At 43.9% G+C, this 22,306-nt stretch overlaps 1 protein-coding gene across 2 annotated transcripts in view; it reads right to left on the reverse strand.

Annotated features, from left to right (window-relative positions):
• Positions 1 to 2,004: 2,004 nt before the first annotated feature.
• The window catches only part of dmgdh (dimethylglycine dehydrogenase), a 67,943-nt gene continuing 47,641 nt past the window's right edge, over positions 2,005 to 22,306 (reverse strand). The window contains exons 10-17 of one of the 2 annotated variants that reach the window (XM_017686968.2): positions 21,179 to 21,344; positions 18,965 to 19,095; positions 12,076 to 12,293; positions 10,393 to 10,550; positions 5,025 to 5,084; positions 4,585 to 4,719; positions 2,455 to 2,713; positions 2,005 to 2,046 (exon numbers count right to left, since the gene is read on the reverse strand). In XM_017686968.2, the coding sequence (XP_017542457.1) occupies positions 2,501 to 2,713; positions 4,585 to 4,719; positions 5,025 to 5,084; positions 10,393 to 10,550; positions 12,076 to 12,293; positions 18,965 to 19,095; positions 21,179 to 21,344 (1,081 nt within the window). In that variant the 3' untranslated portion in view covers positions 2,005 to 2,046; positions 2,455 to 2,500. Of the gene's footprint in view, positions 2,047 to 2,182; positions 2,714 to 4,584; positions 4,720 to 5,024; positions 5,085 to 10,392; positions 10,551 to 12,075; positions 12,294 to 18,964; positions 19,096 to 21,178; positions 21,345 to 22,306 lie in introns of those variants that run through there. The other variant, XM_017686967.2, reaches the window with a different exon arrangement.

Here is a 22,306-nt window from a genome sequence, read left to right on the forward strand (position 1 = left end):
ATACGTTGATTTTGTCACTTTTCGATGTGAAAATAAGTTCAAGGGGAACTCCACCGATTTTGCAAAATGACAATCATTCAATGATTTACATCTAAACAAAATAATTCAGTCAATCGTTATGAAATGCGCCTTTCTAGAGAAACTTACTGAATTGAGTCTGAATCGTTCACCATTGTAGTACTAGGAACCAGACGTCCGAAGCCTTTAACGGCTCCCATTAAGTTACTACACAAAACGGTTATGAATGTGCTGCTTGATACCTCAGATGTTTGTTGTCAGAAGTTTTGGCCTAAATAATATTTTTAGTATGAAATATTACTCCAGGATCACTTCCGTGAGATTAATGCACGCGAGCTAACGTGCTTTTGTTGTTAGTAGCCTGTAGCTACAGCCGCTCAACACGGCAAACGCCGGCAGCAGCTTTTCTTTGGTTTATTTTTATGGTTTTCTGACCTATTTTGGAAGATGATTCCAGTTACTGCAGTCACACCTGCTCTAAAACATGTGCAGGGCAGAGAGGTACATGCAGGGTGCTGTAAGGAAAAAACATATTTTTCAATTTAGCACCATTTTACCATCATCAGCACGACTTCTAAAAGCTTACAAAACACATGGAAGTTCACTGGTCATTTTCCATAGCAGATAAAATGGTGATATGTGTGGTGTAGACATACAGACGTCTGGTTCCTATCACTATAATGGTGAATATTTTAGACTCTAAAGTTCTTCAGAAAGGAGCATTTCACACCAAACCAATCTAAACCATTAATTGATTAAGTCAATTTGCTGAATCAAGTTAAATGGAGTCCCCCTTTAACACATCCTCTACAGAGAACACGAGTAAATATGTGATTTTTATCAAAACGTTCATTTATTTGCTGAGATTAACATGCTGGAAAAAAATGAAACACAAAATCTAAAATGTGCCATAACTTTTGCACAGACCACATTTTATGTTTTATTTTTCCAGCACTGTGTATTATAACGTGCAGACGTGTGTCTCTGCAGAGGGTGTGTTCACATATTTACACTTAGAAAGACAATAAACCGTCATGTGACCAGTGGCTCGCCCTTGCAAAAACCGAAAAACCCCATTTGATGGTGGATTGAAATCTGCATTACACAGTAAGTTATTACTGAGTATAAAGTGACCACTTTATTAATATGATGTGACTCCAAACTCGTGAACGGTGCCGTATTTAGGTCAATTTTAGTGTTTATGAATTTAGTCTTCCAAGTCATTCGATATCAAAAAGCATCTCAAGCTGTTTCAACAGTCCCACCATGCAACAATCATCAATCATCAATTCTCAATCAACAATCATCAGTCAGCAATCTTTTAACATCGCAAAAACATGAATTCAAAAGGCAGAAATGTTCCTTCACTCCTCCAACGCACAGTGGAAGAGGAGGGATCCTGAAGTCCTTCACAAAAAACAAGTAACAGGTAAGACGTCTGGGTGCTGGAATAGACAGAAGCTCCACTCACTCACCTCCTAGTTTTCACAGTACATAGTCCTGGGCCCGGATTCACGAAAACGTTAAGAAAACACTTAGGAAGGTTCATAAAAACCCTCTTAAATGCAATTCACAAAAAAAAAAAAGCTTAAGAAGTTTAGAAAAAATACTCTCTGAAGAAAATCGTCATTGTTTCCCTACTGTTTCCTATCTTCATTGTTTTCTTATGTAGGCTATGTTGCATTTTATCCTGGTCTGTAAATGATGCCAGATACATTCTGAATATGTGGTGGGTAGCACTGTCGCCTCACAGCAAAGAGGGTCTGGGTTCGAGTCCCCGGCCGGGCGACCAGGGTCTTCTCTGTGTGGAGTTTGCATGGTGTCTGTGTGGGTTTCCTCTGGGTTCTCCGGGTTTCCTCCCACGGTTCAAAGACCTGCAGTCAGGCCAATTGGACATGCTAAATTGCCCCTAGGTGTGAGTGTGTGTAAATGTATCTGTCTGTCTTTCTGCCCTGCGATGGACTGGCGTCCTGTCCAGGGTGTATCCTGCCTATTGCCCTATGACAGCTCTGATAGGCTCCAGCACCCCTGCAACCCAGAAGGAGAAGCAGCTTAGAAGATGTGTGTTATGTCAGTTGTTCAGTTTAATCCATTCAGAGGACGGCAAAACCAAAAAAAAAAACAAAAGCATCAAAGCAAGAAATGAGGACGAGCGAGAGGAGCAGAGGCAGTGTGTGTGTTTTATAACGGATTTAGATCAAATACTGTCAACTCTTACAGCTCAAGACAAGTGTGAGGCTTTAACGAGCCATTAAAGAACAATGTTTTCAAGAATACGCATTTTCTTCGAATTATTGTTAGTTTAGGAAAGCACGTTTTTAAGGGTGAACACTACAGCTGAAGAAAATATGTTTTTTTTTTTTTAATACAAAATAGTCATTCACTATTAATGCCATACACAAGCTCTCTCAAACACAACATCTCCTCTTAACTGACCAGCCACTTCTATGAGATCCAGTTCATCCAAATCAGCATTCCTGTTTCACGGTCTGCTTTTGGCCTTCTTCTGCAGGCGGGTCCTAGTGGGTTCAGTGAGGACCAAAGGCTCCTGGACCACTGTGGCAGGATATTTTCTTCCCAGCAGCTCCACCTCTACCTTCTGACCAACGGTGGCCAGCTGGATGGGCAAGTAGCCGAAGGCCAGGCTCTGCTGAGTCGAGTAGCTGTACGCTCCAGAGGTTGTGTTGCCGACGACCTGGAGAGAGCACACGGGTAAAAACAGTGATGGTCTAGCCAAAGAATCAAATTTACAGTTTTCCTCTCCTAACCCGAATATGGCCAATTGGCCAAGGCATGTTTGGTGTCTAAAATTGGTTTCTTTAGTTATACACTGGAGCTACAAGGCTAATGCAGCTAAGAACTAAGGCACAGGTGGGCAACAAGTGGCTCTTTTACTGCCCTGTTGTGGCTCCACAGCAGAATTAGGCTTTTAGGTGAAAATAAAATAATCCTCCGTTACAGTAGAATAAAGCTCTGCTGATCGTTCTAACACAGCTTTAACACTAAATTGTCTTAAACACTGGAGTTAATGTAGTCTATATCTGCTAAATTAACAGACCATTAACCCTGAAGGTTGGCGCACACACTGCTGGTCACCATAGCAATGCAGACAAAAATCTCGCCTACATAGTAGCTAACGAAACATCAAAGAGAGAGATTTAAGACAAACGTTGATCATTTGAAACGAATGGACTAGTGGACACTAAGCTGGTTTCCTGAACCGTTTAATCTGCAATGAGAAACTTTCAAACACTAAAAAGTCACGTAGATGTAGTCGGTTCTCATTCACCGGCTTCTTGATCGAATTTTCCCGTTCCACCTTAAATAGTGCACCAGTTACCTTCTGCCGTCTAAGGCACCATTTAAGGTGGAATGGGAAATTCTAACATGAAGCTGGCGAATGAGAAGCGACTTCAGCCTCGTAAAAAGTCGAACGTCGAGAGACGTTTTACAAGAAGCCATTCTACTTCTGTGGGAAAGTTTCCTGCTGGAGATGTGAGAAAAGCTATAGCTGAGCTAAAGCTTAAGCCAGAGCAAAGCAAGTCTACATAAAATGCTGTGGCTCCCAAGCTGGTTTGATTTTTGTTTTAATGACTAAATGGCTCTACTTAACAGTTGTGTTGCCGACCCCTGAACTAAGGGAAGATTATACCCCACCAATTAGCGCGATGCATACCAAGTGCATGTCTAAATCATCACACACTTGCCTCAAAACATGTGGAGGTGTTCAATAATCTCTAACTGACGTGATTATGTGGTTTCTGACACTGTATGACCCACAGAACAAAAGACAGCTGCTACTGCTGCTTTAGCAATCTCAGTTCTTAATTCTCATTTTTGGTGAAAGCAATGAATGAGTGATATTTGCCAGGCCATGTGGGGCATGACATGTAGGGCCAGGGTGATAAATAATTTCTGGGACACAGTTATCAATAAATATCTATAATTACGTCCTTCAAAAACCACACAGATTTGCCAGTTACATTTTCAGTATATCCGCGACCCTGACAGAGAAGAGGCTTGGAAAATGGATGGATGGATGGATGGATTTTCAGTATATCTAAGACAGTTTCCATTTGTGCCAGAGGGGGCGACAAAACCTTAAAGCCTTTCCTCACAGAGACCTTTTGTACTTTTCAGTTGGCACAGATTTGCTTGGGTTTGGTAGAGTAATGTAAAAGTAATGAGTATTCCAGAAAGTAATGAGTAAACTACTCCCTAATTTGAAGGTAATTTGTAATGGATTACTTTTTTTGAGTAATGACTCCAATACGTTTGCCTGGGACGCCCTATCAGGCTCTGTTGTCGAGGATGCTGTGTTTTGTTTCACATACTGTCGCCTACATACTCTTAATATTTTTACAGATTTAATTTCAAGTTTATTCCGTGCAAACTTTTCACATATTGTCAGTTATTGTCACTGAGTGTTTCCTGAACTTCAACCATTCTCACTTCAGTGCATCAGTATTAATAGCGTAGCTCTCAAAACTGCACCTCTTAGTGGGCTGTTCACAGTTATTCTGAGCTAAAGGTTTCAGGTGCTTCTGATTAAGTGTTAGAATTTACCTTTCCTTCATGCCAGATGGTCTCATTGCCCTCAGGGTCGATATTGTCTGTGTCCAGGGTGAGATACGCCAGCTTCCTCACTAGTCCCTGGGCCTTGATCTCATGTAGCGCCTTCTTCCCAATGAAATCTGCAGGCTGACACACCACAGTCAGTTTGTTTGGGTGTATATGAGGAATAATGGCCTTTTCCAGCCCAGTTTTACTGACTATATCATGGCTGTCACATGAAAAACTCCAACTGCCTGTAACTCCAACTGCCTTTCAAACTCAGACAACATTTAATGAGGAATAGACCAGCAGAAATGGTCCAAAATGTCTTGTTATATCAACACACATTTGATTTAAAACTGATTTTTTTTCAATAAAGTTTCCAATTGGGGGATAATAATAACAATAATAATAATAATAATAATAATAACAGAAATTTGAGAGGCAACTACCTTGTTGAGTTTGATGAAGTAATCCAGACCAGCTTCCAGAGGATTTGTATCACAATTCATCTAGACACAGACAAACAACAAGCAGGCTCAGTTTCACAGGGACAACTACTAACTATTTTTGAATGTCACTCTATGATCGAACATTCGGTCCTAGCTAATATATACTATTGTGAGTGGTCTCAACAGTACGATTCAAAATCTGGAATCAATGTTTTTTTTAATATAATAAAATAAATTTGCAGAAAAGCGTATAAAACGAGTCTAACATGTAAGCCCTGTGTACATAACATAATTACACATAATTAGTAAGAAGCCTCTCCATGGATCACCACCTTATCGTGGTGGAGAGGTTTGTGTGCTTGAAGGACCCTAGGAGCTATGTTGTCTGGAGCAAAAGCTCCTGGTAGGGTCTCCCATGGCAAACTGGTCCTAGGTGACAGGCCAGACAAAGTGTGATCCATAACCACCCCTATGAGGACAACAAAGCAGGACTCGTGTACCCTGCCCGGATCAGTGTTACCGGGGCCCCACCCTGGAGCCAGGCCTGGGGGAGGGGCTCGCCAGCGAGCGTCTGGTGGCCGGGCATTCACTCATGGTGCCCGGCCGGGCCCAGCCCGAAGGAGCTACATGAGTCCCCCCTCCCATCGACCCACCACCGATGGGAGGGGCAGTAGTAGGGGTGCGGTGCATTGTGGATCGGGCAGTGTCCGAAGGCGTGGGCCTTGGCGTTCTGATCCTCGGTTGCTGAAACTGGCTTTTGGAACTTGGAACGTTACCTCACTGGCGGGGAAGGAGCCTGAGTTGGTGCGCGAGGTCGAGAGATACCGGCTAGATATAGTCGGGCTCACCTCAACACACAGCTTGGGCTCTGGGTCCAATCTCCTTGAGAGGGGCTGGACTTTTTTCTTTTCTGGAGTTGCCTATGGTGAGAGGCGGCGGGCAGGTGTGGGCTTTCTCATAGCCCCTCGACTCGGCGCCTGTATGTTGGGGTTTTCCCCGGTGGACGAGAGGGTAGCTTCCCTACGCCTTCGGGTTGGGGAACGGGTCCTGACTGTTGTCTGTGCTTATGCACCGAACAGCAGTTCAGAATACCCAGCCTTCATAGAGTCCTTGGAAGGGGTGCTTGAAAGTGCTCCTCCTGGAGACTCGATTGTCCTACTGGGGGACTTCAACGCTCACGTGGGCAATGACAGTAAGACCTGGAGGGGTGTGATTGGGAGGAATGGCCTCTCTGATCTGAACCCGAGTGGTGTTCAGTTTTTGGACTTCTGTGCAAACCACAGTTTGTCCATCACGAACACCATGTTTGAACACAAGGATGTCCATAAGTGCACATGGCACCAGGACACCCTAGGCCGCAGTTCAATGATTGACTTTGTAGTCGTGTCAGCGGACTTGCGGCCATGTGTACTGGACACTCGGGTAAAGAGAGGAGCTGAGCTGTCAACTGATCACCACCTGGTGGTGAGTTGGATCAGGTGGTGGGGGAAGATGCCAGTCAGACCAGGCAAACCCAAACGTATAGTGAGGGTTTGCTGGGAACGCCTGGCAGAAGAACCTGTCAGATTGATCTTCAACTCACACCTCCGTCAGAACTTTGACCAGATATCGGGGGAGGTGGGGGACATTGACTCAGAATGGGCCATGTTCCGCTCCTCCATTGTTGAAGCGGCTGACTGTAGCTGTGGTCGCAAGGTAGTTGGTGCCTGTCGGGGCGGTAATCCTCGAACCCGGTGGTGGACACCCCAGGTGAGAGATGCCGTCAAGCTGAAGAAGGAGTCCTACCGGACATGGTTGGCCTGTAGGACACCAGAGGCAGCTGGCAGGTATCGACAGGCCAAGCGATCTGCGGCTTCAGTCGTTGCCAAGGCAAAAACCCGGGTGTGGGAAGAGTTTGGTGAGGCCTTGGAAAGTGACTTTAAGTCGGCTCCGAAAAGATTCTGGCAAACCGTCAGGCGACTCAGAAGGGGAAAGCAGTGTGCCACTAGCACTGTATATAGTGGAGATGGTGTGCTGCTGACTTCGACTGAAGACGTCATTGGGCGGTGGAAGGAATACTTTGAGGACCTTCTCAATCCCACCGACACGTTCTCCAGTGAGGAGGCAGAGTCTGGGGACACGGGAATAGGCTTGTCCATTACTGAGGCCGAAGTCGCTAAGGTAGTTAAAAAGCTCCTTGGCGGCAGGGCTGCAGGGGTGGATGAGATCCGTCCCGAGTTCCTCAAGGCTCTGGATGTTGTGGGGCTGTCTTGGCTGACACGCCTTTTCAACATTGCGTGGACATCGGGGGTGGTGCCACTTGATTGGCAGACTGGGGTGGTGGTGCCTCTTTTTAAAAAGGGGGACCGGAGGGTGTGTTCCAACTACAGGGGAATCACACTCCTCAGCCTCCCTGGTAAGGTCTATGCAAGGGTACTGGAGAAGAGAGTCCGGCTTATAGTCGAACCTCGGATCCAGGAGGAGCAGTGCGGGTTCCGCCCTGGTCGTGGAACACTGGACCAACTCTTTACCCTCTCCAGGATTCTCGAGGGTTCATGGGAGTTTGCCCAACCAGTCCACATGTGCTTTGTGGATTTGGAGAAGGCATTCGACTGTGTTCCCCGGGGTATTCTGTGGGAGGTGCTTCGGGAGTACGGGGTACATGGCTCTTTGCTACGAGCCATTCAGGCCCTGTACAAACAAAGCAGGAGCTTGGTTCGCATGACCGGCAGTAAGTCAGACTTTTTCCCAGTGAGAGTTGGACTCCGTCAGGGCTGCCCTTTGTCACCGATTCTATTCATAATTTTTATGGATAGAATTTCTAGGCGCAGTCAGGGGATGGAGGGTGTCCGGTTTGGTGACCTCAGGGTCACATCGCTGCTGTTCGCAGATGATGTGGTCCTATTGGGGACATCAGGCCGTGAACTTCAGCTTTCACTGGATCGGTTTGCAGCCGAGTGTGAAGCGGCCGGGATGAGGATCAGTACCTCCAAATCCGAGGCCATGGTTCTCACGCGGGAAAGGGTGGAGAGCCCTCTCTGGGTCGGGGATGAGCTCTTGCCTCAAGTGGAGGAGTTTAAGTATCTCGGGGTCTTGTTCACGAGTGATGGTACAAGGGAGCGGGAGATTGACAGGCAGATTGGTGCTGGGTCAGCAGTGATGCGGGCTCTTTACCGGTCTGTTGTGGTAAAGAAAGAGCTGAGCCATAAGGCAAGGCTCTCGATTTACTGGTCGATCTATGTTCCCACCCTCACCTATGGTCATGAGCTTTGGGTAATGACCGAAAGAACGAGATCGCGAATACAAGCGGCTGAAATGAGTTTCCTCCGCAGGGTGGCTGGACTCTCCCTTAGAGATAGGGTGAGAAATTCGGTCATCCGAGAGGGACTCGGAGTAGAGCCGCTGCTTCCTCACGTCGAGAGGAGCCAGTTGAGGTGGTTCGGGCATCTTGTTAGGATGCCTCCTGGACGCCTCCCTTGGGAGGTGTCACAGGCAAGTCCACCGGGGAGGAGACCCCGGGGAAGACCCAGGACACGCTGGCGTGACTATATCGCCCAGCTGGCCTGGGAGCGCCTCGGAATCCCTCCCAGGGAGCTAGTGGAAGTGGCTGGGGAAAGGGAGGTCTGGGCTTCATTGCTCAGGATGCTGCCCCCGCGACCCGAACCCCGGAGAAGCGGAAGATGATGGATGGATGGATGGATGGATGGATAGTAAGAAGCTACAAAGCTGTAAAAAGAAACTGCGATGTTTTATGATCTGTCCTGGATGATGAACAGAGCGGTCGGTGATTCTGACAGAGAAAGCAGTATAATAATAAAATGAAGTTATGACAAAAGTAATATCTATTGATATACAAGACCAAATCTGGAGTCAGAAGACCTGACAATCTGTAAACTGTATATGCATCAGTAAGCAGGTTTACAGTACATGATGTCTTATTGATCCCAAAATTCTTGATGGAACTTCTGAAAATACCTTTTGATATAATATGTAAAGCAACATTGCATAACTTATTATTGTATAGAAAATATACTTTTTGTAAATTACTGTGCAACAAAAGATGTAAACAAAGTCGTTTAGAACACTTTGGTGTGAAATGCTTCACTCTAGAGAAACTGGCTGTGTCAGAATTGTTTACAGTGGTGGTGAGAGGAACCAGACGTCTAAAGAACTTAATGCCTCCAAAAGCTCCCTCACAGAAAGTTATTAGGACCCTACCCACCCCTTCATTCATCATTCATCATTCCAGTCGCTGCCATCGAGCAGGAGACTTAAGGTCCCACTATCTAGGAAGAATGGGTACAAAATTCATTTTTGCCCACCGGTGTGAGCTTTCTGAATAAGGACATAAGAAATAACTCCCTACATGGTTCATGTGCATGGTCGCTATAAGTGTTTTTAAGTGTTTTGTGTGTCCATATATTTATGTGCCAGAATGCCAAAGACAAATTTCCATTTCATGCTAATTTAATCGACAATAAAGTTTTTCTTATCTTATTACATGAAGGGACAGGACATGTTTGGCGTCTGAGACGTTGTTTTATGATAGTTTTGAGAAGGTTTTGGGTTGCAATGTATTTTAAAATCCATTATCAGCAGAGAGGTACATTCTTAATTTTTCTACTGTTTTATCATCGACAACATCACATAGAGAAACTATGGGACACGTGTAGGTTCACTAGTGGTTTTGGACTGTAAACACAAAGCCTAAATCTAAGTCGTAGACATTGAGACCCCAGAGTGTCACGACTGGCCCCTCCCAGTCATCCGTGTGCTTTTATTTTGGTTTTAGTCCTGTCCATGTGCTTTTGTTTTGTTTCTTCCCAGTCCAGCCCCCTTGTTTTCAGACCCTGCCCCTGATCGTAACCACCTGTGTTTTCCACCTGTGTTCTGCTATCCCTCGTTATCCCTGTTGTATTTAAGCCCCGTGTTTGTCCTGGTTTGTTGCTGGTCTTTGTATTGTATTCTCATGCTGTTTGGTCTGTGTTCGTTATTTGTTTATTCCGGCCTCCGTTGTTTGTTTATCCTGTGTTACTTTTGTCATGTCTGTTCCCCGTTCAATCCGTGTTGGCTCTGTGACCCTGGACTGTTTTGACCCTGATTCTGGATTTGCCCTTAATAAATCTCGCTTATCTCTGCATATGTGTCCGCCTCATCATCGCTCCCCAACGTTACACTGAGACCCCCCATATTTCACATCAAACCACCCTGAATGACTTTGACTGCATCTCAGTGAACCCGTGAATAATGTGGAAGTCAGTAAAAGGCCCCTTTAACAAAGTGTTTACTATGATATGTGATTTCCAAGCTTTTGAAGGACAACGTGTTTAAGTGTTTTTGAGTTCTTGGTTCTCGTCTTCTACATGGACTGTGCGTTTGTATGTCTGACCTCGGCCCCCCAGCCTCGGAAGCCTTTCTCCAGCCTGAGCGAAGCCATGGCGTAAGTGCCGAAGTTATCGATGCCCTCTTCCTGACCGGCCTCCATTATGGCCTGGTAAACTTCAGCCATCTTCGGCATGTCCACGTACAGCTCCCAGCCCAGCTCCCCTTAGAACACATACAGAGATGCTTCTTTCTCATGCATACACACATACTTAGGCCCAATCCTATTTCACCACTCAGCCCTTGCCCCTCTGTTTTGCGAGTCTAGGGGTAGGTTGTCCCGATTCTTGTGGAGAGAGAGGGGTGGGGTGAAGTGTTGGGGATACATGGCCCACCAAACAGAGGTTTTTCAGAGACTCCAAACGGAGAGATATGAGAGAAAAACAGAAAAACCGGCAAGACGGCTGAACACGAGACCAAAGAAACCCACAAATGTGAGAATTTTCTCCGTTATAAAATTACGACAATAACTGTATTTGTATCTGTTAATAATAGTTTTGTTTAAAGTTTAATGTTCTTTCAATGTATTTTGGTTATTTTCTTCATAATCAGCATAATAAATCACTAATAGCATGCTTATGTCTCAGTAGCTGGCTGGCTAAATTTCCCATTCCACCTTAAATAGTCCAGCAGTTCTGACACCTGAAGCACCACAAATGTAACTGCTGCCCGGGTCTGGGTCCATTTGGAGCTCGAACCCGGCTTTTTCTGTAACGCTGCTTTGTGACGACACCTGTTGTAAAAAGCGCTATATAAATAAACTTTGACTTGACTTTTAAGGTGGAACAGGAAAATTCAAACGAGGAGCTGGTGAAAAAAAATGTCTTCAGCTTCGTATCACTGAAGAATTAGGGGTGGGTGATGATAAATAACTGCCCCCCTCTTTGAAGACGTAAGATGCCCTAAATGTAACTAAAGCCCAGCAGTGAGGAGCTGAACTTTCCCCTCCTCTGCTGTCCCTGCAGACGGGCAGGGTCGCCTACAGAGCGGCACTAGTAGCTGTTAATGAAGTGATGCTCTGTTTATTTAAGGGTCCCATTTCAGAGGAGAAGATCTCAACCACTAACTCTCAAAAACAAGGGACAGGTGTAAAATGTAGGAATGGGACTGGGCCATATAGTCACACAGGAATAGGCCCGGGATGTATGAACATTACTTTACAAGCTTATTTGAATATCACGACATTACAGAACTGAAGGACATTCCTGTCGCACCTAAACCTCTGAACATGATGCTCACTCCCCAGTTCTTACAGCCCATTTATGGAAACTAAGCTTAAAAATGCACCTGTCTTTGAATTTATTGTTATTGTGTTCCCCGCAACCCAGAAGAAGCGGCTTAGAAGGTGTGTGTGTGTGTGTGTGTGTGTGTGTGTGTGTGTGTGTGTGTGTGTGTGTGTGTGTGTGTGTGTGTGTGTGTGTTGGCTCCGTCCACTCACACTAAAGTTATGAGGAGTTTTTCTGGCTGAACAGCTTTTTTAATGAGGAACAACAAAGGACAGCCAATCAGAATGGAGGTAATTTACATACATCAGTCTTAAAGGTACAGTAACATAGAAAGCCTGTTTATTTCTAAGGGATAAAGAGAGGTCGGAAAATGTTTTTACTGCACTTGCTTGAAAAACAAATGAAAACATTTCTAAATGTAATTTATTTGATGCTTTGAGAGTGAAGATTTCCCGTGTACTTACCTGTGTAGGATATGCGTATGGCCCGCAGGTGGACGCCGGCCAGCTGAATGGATTTACAGTGAAGGAACTTAAATGCGGCGTCACTCAGGTCCTCGCTGGTCAGCTTTTGCAGGACTTTACGAGAGTTCGGCCCGGCCACCCCCAACACTCCAATACTGTCAGTTATGTTAGTGATGTCCACCTCATAGCTGCCATCTGCTGCCTCCCTCTCTATCCATCTGAGAGGCAGAGAGAGAGAGAGAGAGAGAGAGAGAGAGAGAGAGAGAGAGAGAGAGAGAGAGAGAGAGAGAGAGAGAGAGACAGAGAGAGAGACAGAGGGAGAGAGAGAGATAGAGAGAAAGAGAGAGAGAGAGAGAGAGACAGAGAGAGAGAGACAGAGAGAGAGAGACAGAGAGAGAGACAGAGAGAGAGACAGAGGGAGAGACAGAGGGAGAGAGAGAGGGAGAGATAAAGAGAGAGAGAGAGATAGAGAGAGAGAGAGAGATGGAGAGAGGGAGAGAGAGAGAGATAGGGAGATAGAGAGAGAGAGAGAGAGAGAGAGAGAGAGAGAGAGAGAGAGAGAGAGAGAGAGAGAGAGAGAGAGACAGAGAGGAGAGAGGGAGAGAGAGGGAGATATAGAGAGAGAGAGTGATAGAGAGAGAGTGAGACAGAGAGATAGAGAGAGAGAGATAGGAGTCAGACAGAGAGAGAGGAGAGAGGGAGAGAGAGGGAGATATAGAGAGAGAGAGTGATATAGAGAGAGTGAGAGTGATATAGAGAGAGTGAGACAGAGAGATAGAGAGAGAAGAAAGTGTTTTCTTCAATCATTTGTTTCTTAAATTTCACTTCTTTATCTCTCTGCGTTTCTGTTTCTATGCACTACCATTCAAGAGTGCCGCAGACCAGCAGTCATTCCATTAACTGCTGTTGTTTAATTCAGCTGTAACTCCTGCACTGTGGATCGAGATGCTATAAGTTAACATGTCAGGTTTTCTGGGAACACAGAGAACTTATTACATGATACAGTCACGTGCTAAAGTCTGGGCGCCCCTGGCCAACGATGTCGATTAAGTGTTAAGTGAAAGAAAGTGAACGCATCCTTTACTGAGAACACATTTCTGCACATTCTGATCAACAGTTATTGTTCATTTGGTTAAACTGATGTATTCTCAATATGTTAAACTCAGAAACGATGCATTATAATGTGCGAAATGCGGTCAAGACTTGATCTTCCCTTTTCAAACGAAAGGCCTTCTGGATGTCACTCGGTTACCGCAGTCATTTTAGACACTACAGTTCTGTTGACAGCTCTTCCACCAAAAAGCTCCTTCTGATGCTTGTAATGGTAGAAGAACCCTTTCGGGTGCTATACAGAACCATTTTCAAAGTTACCACATAGAACCATATACAACACATTCGCCATCAATCTGAACAACCCTTTCATCATGCAAAGCACACAGAGCCATTACCTTCACTAAAGAACTCTTGAAGAACCATCTTTTTAAGAGTGTATATAAACTTCAGTTTAGCCTACCATTGGCAACCCTGCCTACCCCTTCCCTTCAACTGAACCCCACTAGGCACATCAGATGTGTTTAGATCTGTCCCCTAGGGGGCACTGTAAGCACATCTATGGAGCTAAACCTGAGCAGAGTGGTGAGCAGTGTGCTGTTTTCTGGTTGGAGCAGGGCGGAGAGCAGCCATGCAAGCAGAAAATTACAGCTTTACACTTCCAAGATCTAAAATAGTGCACACACACACACACACACACACACACACACAGGCACTGAGCATGGTCACTACTGCAATACGCCACAAGAGGGCATGGGTTACTGAGAGTTTATCACAGTGGGGCTCTTAAAAGCTCCCTTCCCTGTGATAAAATCACAGTAACTCACTGCCTCGAGTGGCTTATTGCTTCTATAAAACAACAGCCAACATACAATATATTAAAATACACAGTGTTTTAAACAATTAATTAAGTTATTATTAAACATAATCGACATTTAGCGCACTAATAGCGCACTATTTAGCTAAGGAGTATGGATCCGTTTGGGACCTGGATTTGACGCTACTTCTGACTGAAACACTGGACATTTGAGGCATTTTAAGAGCTTTTAAATTCGAGTTATAGGAGTTTAAAACAGCACTTTGTGTATGTTCATGACGTCAGTGAGCACAAACAGCCAATGAGCTGCTCCTCTCGCCAATCAATCATCACGCTCTGGCCTCCTGCTGCCCAAAGCCCGTTTGCTGTAGTAAAAAGGAAACGATGTCTTTGTTTTTTTGTGTAATACATTCTTTTACTTTCTAAAATGAAAGAAAGGTTCTGTTTAAGTGATTAGAAACTATTGTAACTTTTCATTTTTAGCCGTTGAGCCATTTACCACCATTCACTGATGGTATATCCAAAGCCGTGTAGGTATACCCAGAGAACTTGTAGAGATCATAAACCGGCTTCCAACGGGGCTCAGCCAATCAGATTTTACTACCGGAACTACTTTTTTCTTATTTATTATAAAGTAAGTAAGACAGGGTTTCAGTATAATAATCGTGAGTAGTCGTAGGGCTGTAGGCTGTGACCGGAAGGTCGCCGGTTCGATCCCCAGAGCCTACAGTACATGACTGAAGTGCCCTTGAGCAAGACACCTAACCCCCAACTGCTCCCTGGGCACTGTGGATAGGGCTGCCCACCGCTCAGGGCAAGTGTGCTCACTGCCCCCTAGTGTGTGTGTGTTCACTAGTGTGTATGTGGTGTTTCACTGGACGGATTGGTTAAATGCGGAGGTGGGACTAATAAGGGTCACTTAAAAATGGTTCACAATGAGTAAAAAGTTTAAATTGAGGAAAAATAATAATGATATATAAAGACCAAAGTACATTTTTCGTCCAGTATCCTTCACTGCGACTAACTACATTTATAGTCTCCGTTCACAACTTCTGGCCAGGACACTGCTAAAGATCTTAAGTATCTTGAGGGCAAAATGAGTGTCTAGCGTTTTAAATCAATTATTCAATAATTAATCAATAATAAAGCATACATGTTCATTTACATGCTCTGTGTACAAACCTCAATTCGGATAAAGTTGGTACAGTATATAAAATGCAAATAAAAACCAAGTATTGAGTGATTTGTCAATCCACTCTGACCAGCATTTAATCAAACACAGTAAAGACAAAATATATGTTTTATTTTATCAACTTGATTGTGTTTGTACATATACACTCGCTCTGACATTGATGCCTGAAACATGTTCCAAAAAAGCCGGGACTGAGGCGAGACTACACTCTTAAAAAAGATGGTGCTTCAAGGGTTCTGTAGTAGAGGAAATGGTTCTATATACAAACGTGAACTCCAAGAACTCTTTGAATGGTTAAGTTATGGGTTCTATATAGAGCCTTTTTGAAAAGGGTTCAATGTAGCACCAAAAAGTGTTCTTCTTTCTTACAAGCTTGACAACAGGACAATAACAATAACAATAGAAGAACCCTTTTGGGTGCCATATAGAATCACTTTTTTTAAAAAGGTCCTATATAGAACCACCTACAGCACATTCTCCATCAGTCTGAAGATCCCTTTCATGACGCAAAGAACCCTTTAATCATGCAACGGGTTCTTTGCATGGTTGTGGTTCTACATAGCTCCATTTCCTTCACTAAAGAACCCTTGAAGAACCATCTTTAAGAGCGTAGGACTAGAAACATTGTGAATTCTTCAAAAAGCGTCTTAAGCAGGTGATGCAATTGTGTTTGGCTTTGAAAGGAGCATTCAGGCAAGGCCTAGTGCTTTAAGAGTGAGGATGGGTCTAGGCTCGCCACTTTGCAGAGTAATGCAGCGCGGGTTCCCCGAGTTCAGCCACGTCACCCCACTGCTGCGCTCTCTTCACTGGCTTCCTGTAGCTGCACGCATCAGATTTAAAACCCTAATGCTGGCCTACAAAGCCAAAAATGGACCATCCCCTGCCTGCTTGATGGCAGTGGTGAAATCTCAAACTGTACCACGAGCCCTTCGAGCTTCGAGTGCAGCTCAGTTTGACCCGCCATCCTTCAACACAAGCGTCGAGGATGTTCTCTGTACTGGCACCCAGGTGGCGGAACGAACTCCCACTGGTTGTCCGAACAGCAGAGTCTCTTGCTGTCTTTAAACCAGACTGTAGTCATGTCTCTTTATACAGCACTTAAATCAGCACTGAATTAAGTATTGATTGTAATGAGCTGTACTGCACTAATGTTTTATATTGTATTGTAATGTAGTATATTGTAGTGTCTTGTATTGTAGTGTATTGTATTGTAGTATGTTGTTTTGAATTGTATTGTATTTTATTGTAGTGTATTGTATTGTATTGTAGTGTAGTGTATTGTACTGTATTGTAGTGTAGTGTGTTGTACTGTATTGTAGTGTAGTGTGTTGTATTGTAGTGTAGTGTATTGTAGTGTAGTGTATTTTAGTGTAGTGTATTGTAGTGTATTGTATTGTAGTGTAGTGTATTGTATTGTATTGTAGTGTAGTGTGTTGTACTGTATTGTAGTGTAGTGTGTTGTATTGTAGTGTAGTGTATTGTAGTGTAGTGTATTTTAGTGTAGTGTATTGTAGTGTATTGTATTGTAGTGTAGTGTAGTGTATTGTATTGTATTGTAGTGTAGTGTAGTGTATTGTAGTGTAGTGTATTGTATTGTAATGTATTGTATTGTAGTGTAGTGTAGTGTATTGTATTGTAATGTATTGTACAGAGTTCTGTGTTCAGTGCTGCTCCTTTTTCTCTCTGCATCTACAGAGACTTTGTTTCTAGCAGTATCTGAGCTCAGGACCGTCTTTCTCTCTAACCTACTGGTAACTAGCTAAGATACTTTCTCTAGACAGATGAAGCGCTTCTTGTAAGTCGCTCTGGATAAGAGCGTCTGCTAAATGCTGGAAATGTAAATGTAAATATAATCCATCAGCAAAATTCCAACAAAATTCCTCCATAAGCAATTAGAAGGACTTCAGCCTATCTAGAGAAATGTAGAGAAAAGATAACTGAATGTCTGTGACCATCGATTCCTCAACAGCCTCTAATGGCTAAACCATTGTCAAAAAACACAGATTACTGTATTTAATGCAGTTCAAATAATCCGCAGTCTATAGGAAACGTGTTACTGCATCCACAAATGTACGGTGGCCGAGAAGATCCAACAAACTGCGAATAAAAACGAGCTGCAAATTCGTTTAGACACTCTGCAAACTCAGAAAGCACTTTCATCAAAATGACGTAACCAACACGACTCTTCATAAACGCACTGCAAATACAGAAACACATAAGCTTCAGAAATGCTGCAACACCAGTCACAACAGGAAGTGAGCCACAACACAACAAGTAGAAACGTTTCTGGAGGACTCAAAGGGGATGGAATATCTATGATGGAAAGTCACTGACAGAAGTAGATCAGGCCGCGGACACTCACATCCCGAGTTCATGGTAGACCAGGCTGGCTGGTTCGCTCTCTGACGTGTCGCAGCTGTGCTGTGGTAGTTAATCTGGTGTTACTAGTTAAATATTTACACTTACACTCTACAGCTAATTCCCAAATCGATGCAGTGATATCACTCAAATACAACTCAACTTTTACCGGTGAATGTTTTGTGCTGCTCAGAATTTAAAGTCCAAATGGCTGCGTTTTCTCTGAGTGGCCTCCAGAAACATCTCCGTTGTGTTTTGAGAGGCTTACGTTTCTGAAGTTGCATGTGTTTCTGCATTTGCAGCAGGTTTATGAAATGTCACGTCTGTGTCGTCATTTTGATGAATTGTGTCATCATTTCTGTGTTTTGCAGCTCGTTTTTTTATCTGCAGTTTGTTGGGTCTTCTCAGCCACAGTACAATGCAACTTGAGACTGTACAGTGCACAGCAGAAGGCAAATAACAACGGCCACAAACACCTTAAGCCTTTCTGATTGAGTATGGAAATGCTGGGCGTGTTCTCATGGCCAAAACAGAAATGGACCAGGTAAACTGTTGCCAGCATAAAGTTCAAAAGTTGGGATATGTTCTGGCATGGGGGGGTTATTATTGGGTACTTGCAGATCTGTGAAAGTAAAAATTAATAAAAAAATAAAATAAAAATTAATCATTCATAATTATTGTATTTACATAGCATTTTCATGCTAGCTCAAAGTGCTTTACAGATGGGTGATAAAACATAGTTATAGAAGAGATCATTAGTATTTAATAAGAATCAGAAGAAAAAACCATTAACCATTACCATTAACACTAAGAACACACACATATGCTGCCTTTTAGACGGCATCTTTTCCAGGGACGTTCGTGTTTATTTCATCAGAACATTCTGCTTTTGTCACAACAGCATGGCTGCGTAATAAGAGAGTGAGGGAGCTAGACTGACCTGCCTGCAGTCCAGACCATTCTCCCTTTGAAAACCAGTAGCACCTCATGAAGTGCAAACAGCAAAGGCTCCATAAAGCTGTGCAGCTAAAGATTTTGTATAATGGCTGCAAAACATTCCAAGACTTTACTAATCACTGCTTTCTGTTTCATATACTGTCCCAACTACTTTGGAGCCAAGGTTTGTAGGCAAAATCTGTTATGAAAGTGTCCGTGTGTGTGTGTGTGTGTGTGTGTGTGTCTGTGTGTGTGTGTGTGTGTGTGTTTGTGTGTCTGTGTGTATGTGTAGTGGTGGGGGGGGCACTTACTGGTCTACAATTACTATTATTGCTTTGATGTGCATTTATTTTACATGATATACATGATTTTTTTTGTCCTTGTATGTTACATAGTTAGATTATGATTTACATTCCTAATTGATTTATATTCTATAAGAAAGGTTTAAATCTGCACTTCCGGACTCCCCCCCCATCTGCTTTAATGTCAAACGTCAAACGCTCATGCAGCACAGCCACACAGCGTGAGGGACTCACCTGAGGTCATGCAGCTCTGATCCTGAGCCAGTGATGAGCATGAATTCTCCAGGTGCAAGCTGGGTAATGGTGACCTCAGCATAGACGCGCCCTCTCGGCGTCAACATGTGACTGATGTTGGTCAGGCCCACCTGTCAGCAGTGACCACAGTGACAACATCAAACTCCCGCAAAAGAGCAGCATCAAAAAAATGAAACAAAAACAAACTCACTGTTTAGTTCACTTCAGTGCTCCAAACAAAGTGAATCTGTTAATCTGTTACTTCCATTACACAAAGCCTAACCTTACCAACCGTACCCAACACCTAACCCTCACCCTGGCCCTAATCCTAACCCTGACCTTAATCTCAATCCAACACCTATCCCTCACCCTGGCCCTAATCCTGACCCTGACCTTAACCTCAACCCAACACCTAACCCTCACCCTGGCCCTAATCCTAACCCTGACCTTAACCTCAACCCAACACCTAACCCTCACCCTGGCCGTAATCCTAACCCTGACCTTAATCTCAACCCAACACCTAACCCTCACCCTGGCCGTAATCCTAACCCTGACCTTAACCTCAACCCAACACCTAACCCTCACCCTGGCCCTAATCCTAACCCTGACCTTAACCTCAACCCAACACCTAACCCTCACCCTGGCCCTAATCCTAACCCCGTCCTTAACCTCAACCCAACACCTAACCCTCACCCTGGCCCTAATCCTAACCCTGACCTTAACCTCAACCCAACACCTCACCCTGGCCCTAATCCTAACCCTGACCTTAACCTCAACCCAACACCTAACCCTCACCCTGGCCCTAATCCTAACCCTGACCTTAACCCCAACCCAAAACCTAACCCTCACCCTGGCCCTAATCCTAACCCCAACCTTAACCTCAACTCAACACCTAACACTCACCCTGGCCCTAATCCTAACCCTGACCTTAACCCCAACCCAAAACCTAACCCTCACCCTGGCCCTAATCCTAACCCTGACCTTAACCTAAATTCAAAACCTAATCCTAAACCTCACCCTGGCCCTAATCCTAACCCTAACCTTAAACTCATCCTGGAATGTAATCCTCATTTTTCTGACGTTACTGAGAGTCTGCTGAGTGTTTGTTTCATAAAGTGTCTCCATGATTATTATTATTGTTTATATATTTTTTTTCTTTCTCCTTCCGTTGTGTGTCTGTCTGTTTGTTTGTCTGTTTGTTTCTAAAATAGAAAATAGCTGCTATACCTGACCACATCTCTGATAACAAAGCCCTTGAGGACCCAGTCACATTTCACCCCTCGCCCCACTGCTTATTCCTTAACCCTCTGTTTTTCACATTCACAATTAGGGGTAGGGTGTCCCGGTTTTAGTTGAAATAGAGGGGTAGGGCGAAGTGTTTGAGCTACATGGCCCTCCTAACAGAGGTTTTTCAGAGACTCCAAACAGACAGTTATGAGAAAAAAAGAAAAGCGCTAAGACGGCTGAACAAGAGACCAAAGAAACCAAAGAAACCCAGAAACGTGACAATTTTTTCAGTTAAAAATGCAATAACCACTGTATTATTATTTATTATTATGTATCTTAATTTAATGTTGTTTCAATGTATTTTGGTCCTTTTCTTCATAACAAGCATAAAAAAATCACTAATAGGATGTTAATGTTTCGGTAGCTAGCTAACTAGATTTCCCGTTCCACCTTAAACAGTCCGGCAGTTCTGACGCCTGAAGCTCCAGAATGTAACTGCTGCTCCATTTAAGGTGGAACAGGAAAATTCAAACAAGAGCATCTGACTTCAGCTTCATATCAGTGAAGAAAAGGGGGGGGGTGAGTATAAATAATTGCCCCCTCTTTGAAGGCGTATGATCCCTAAATGTAACTAAAGCCCAGCAGTGAGGAGCTGAACTTTCCCCTCCTCTGCTGTCCCTGCAGACGGGCCGGGTCGCCTACAGAGTGGCACTAGTAGCTGTTAATGAAGTGATGCTCGTTTTATCTGAGGGTCTCATTTCACAGAGGAAGATTTCAGCCACTACCCTGTAGCTCAGTTTCAAGGCGCAAGGTGACAGTAGGTGACAGCTATGGGTAGGGGTAAAAAGAAGAAATGGGACTGGGCCTTTGTAAATATGTTTTAGGAGGGATGCAGAACTGCTCCTATTAATCTGATAACGACAGCAACAAACACCCACGAAACTCCAGCTTCAGCACCACAGAGTTCAAATGCCCTTTTTTCGTCACCTTTGGCATGGTGTTGGCAAACAGTCGGTCCAGCAGCTTGTGCGAGTCTTTCCCTTTGACTATGAACTTGCCAAAAGGTGAAAGATCAATGACCCCCACTTTCTCCATCACAAGTTTGCACTCACGCCCCACCGGTCCAAACCAGTTTGTCCTTGTAAAACTGGGCCTGTAGAGAAGCAGAATAGAGCAGTTTATTTACAGTGTAGTTCATATTTATGTGTTCTATTTATGTAAACTATGCAAAACATGCTTAAAATGACAAACATCCTCCATTGTGTATTAATGACAACCACAGAAGGCAGATACTATGGATTTTTGCTCTGAACATCCCTCACTGAAGACAGCACAATCACCCAGGCAAGGCCGAGTTATTTAACCTGGTGGCAACAAACAATAGATTTAATGCATTTTGTGCAACGCATTCTAACAGAACTTAAAGGATTCAGGAAAATCTTTACAGAAGACAAGGCCAAGTGACATCTCATAGTCTTGAGTGGCCTATTAAACAGCAAACTTTCTTTTGATGGCATCCAATATCAGGGCAGGGTTGTCGGAAACAAATCTTCGTATCTCCATTTTTGTTTTTCAGTTTTTGACATAATGTGAAAATACCCATAGTCCTATATATTGTGTGTAAATTCCATGATGAACGGACTAAAAGAAATGACCTCAAATTACTTGGAAAAAAGTCTGGTTCCATTGAATTACACTAAAAGTAGAGTGTGTTTTTACCTTCTCCTGTAAAGTTACCATTTTGGAGATATGAGGTTTTGATCCGACAACCGCGATATATACAGTATATTGCCAAAAGTATCCGCTTGTCTGGCTTCACACACATATGAACTTGAGTGAGACCCCATTCTTAATTCATAGGGTTTAATATAATGTCGGCCCACCCTTTGCAGCTATAACAGCTTCAAGTCTTCTGGGAAGGCTTTCCACAAGGGTTAGGAGTGTGTTTATGGGAATTTTTGACCGTTCTTCCAGAAGCGCATTTGTGAGGTCAGACACTGATGCTGGACGAGAAGGGCTGGCTCACAGTCTCCGCTATAATTCATCCCAAAGGTGTTCTATCAGGTTGAGGTCAGGACTATGTCTGGTTCCTATCACCACCAGTGGTGGCTGTGG

This window comes from Pygocentrus nattereri, chromosome 16 (assembly GCF_015220715.1).
Source record: "Pygocentrus nattereri isolate fPygNat1 chromosome 16, fPygNat1.pri, whole genome shotgun sequence".
NCBI classification, from domain to species: Eukaryota; Metazoa; Chordata; class Actinopteri; order Characiformes; family Serrasalmidae; genus Pygocentrus; species Pygocentrus nattereri.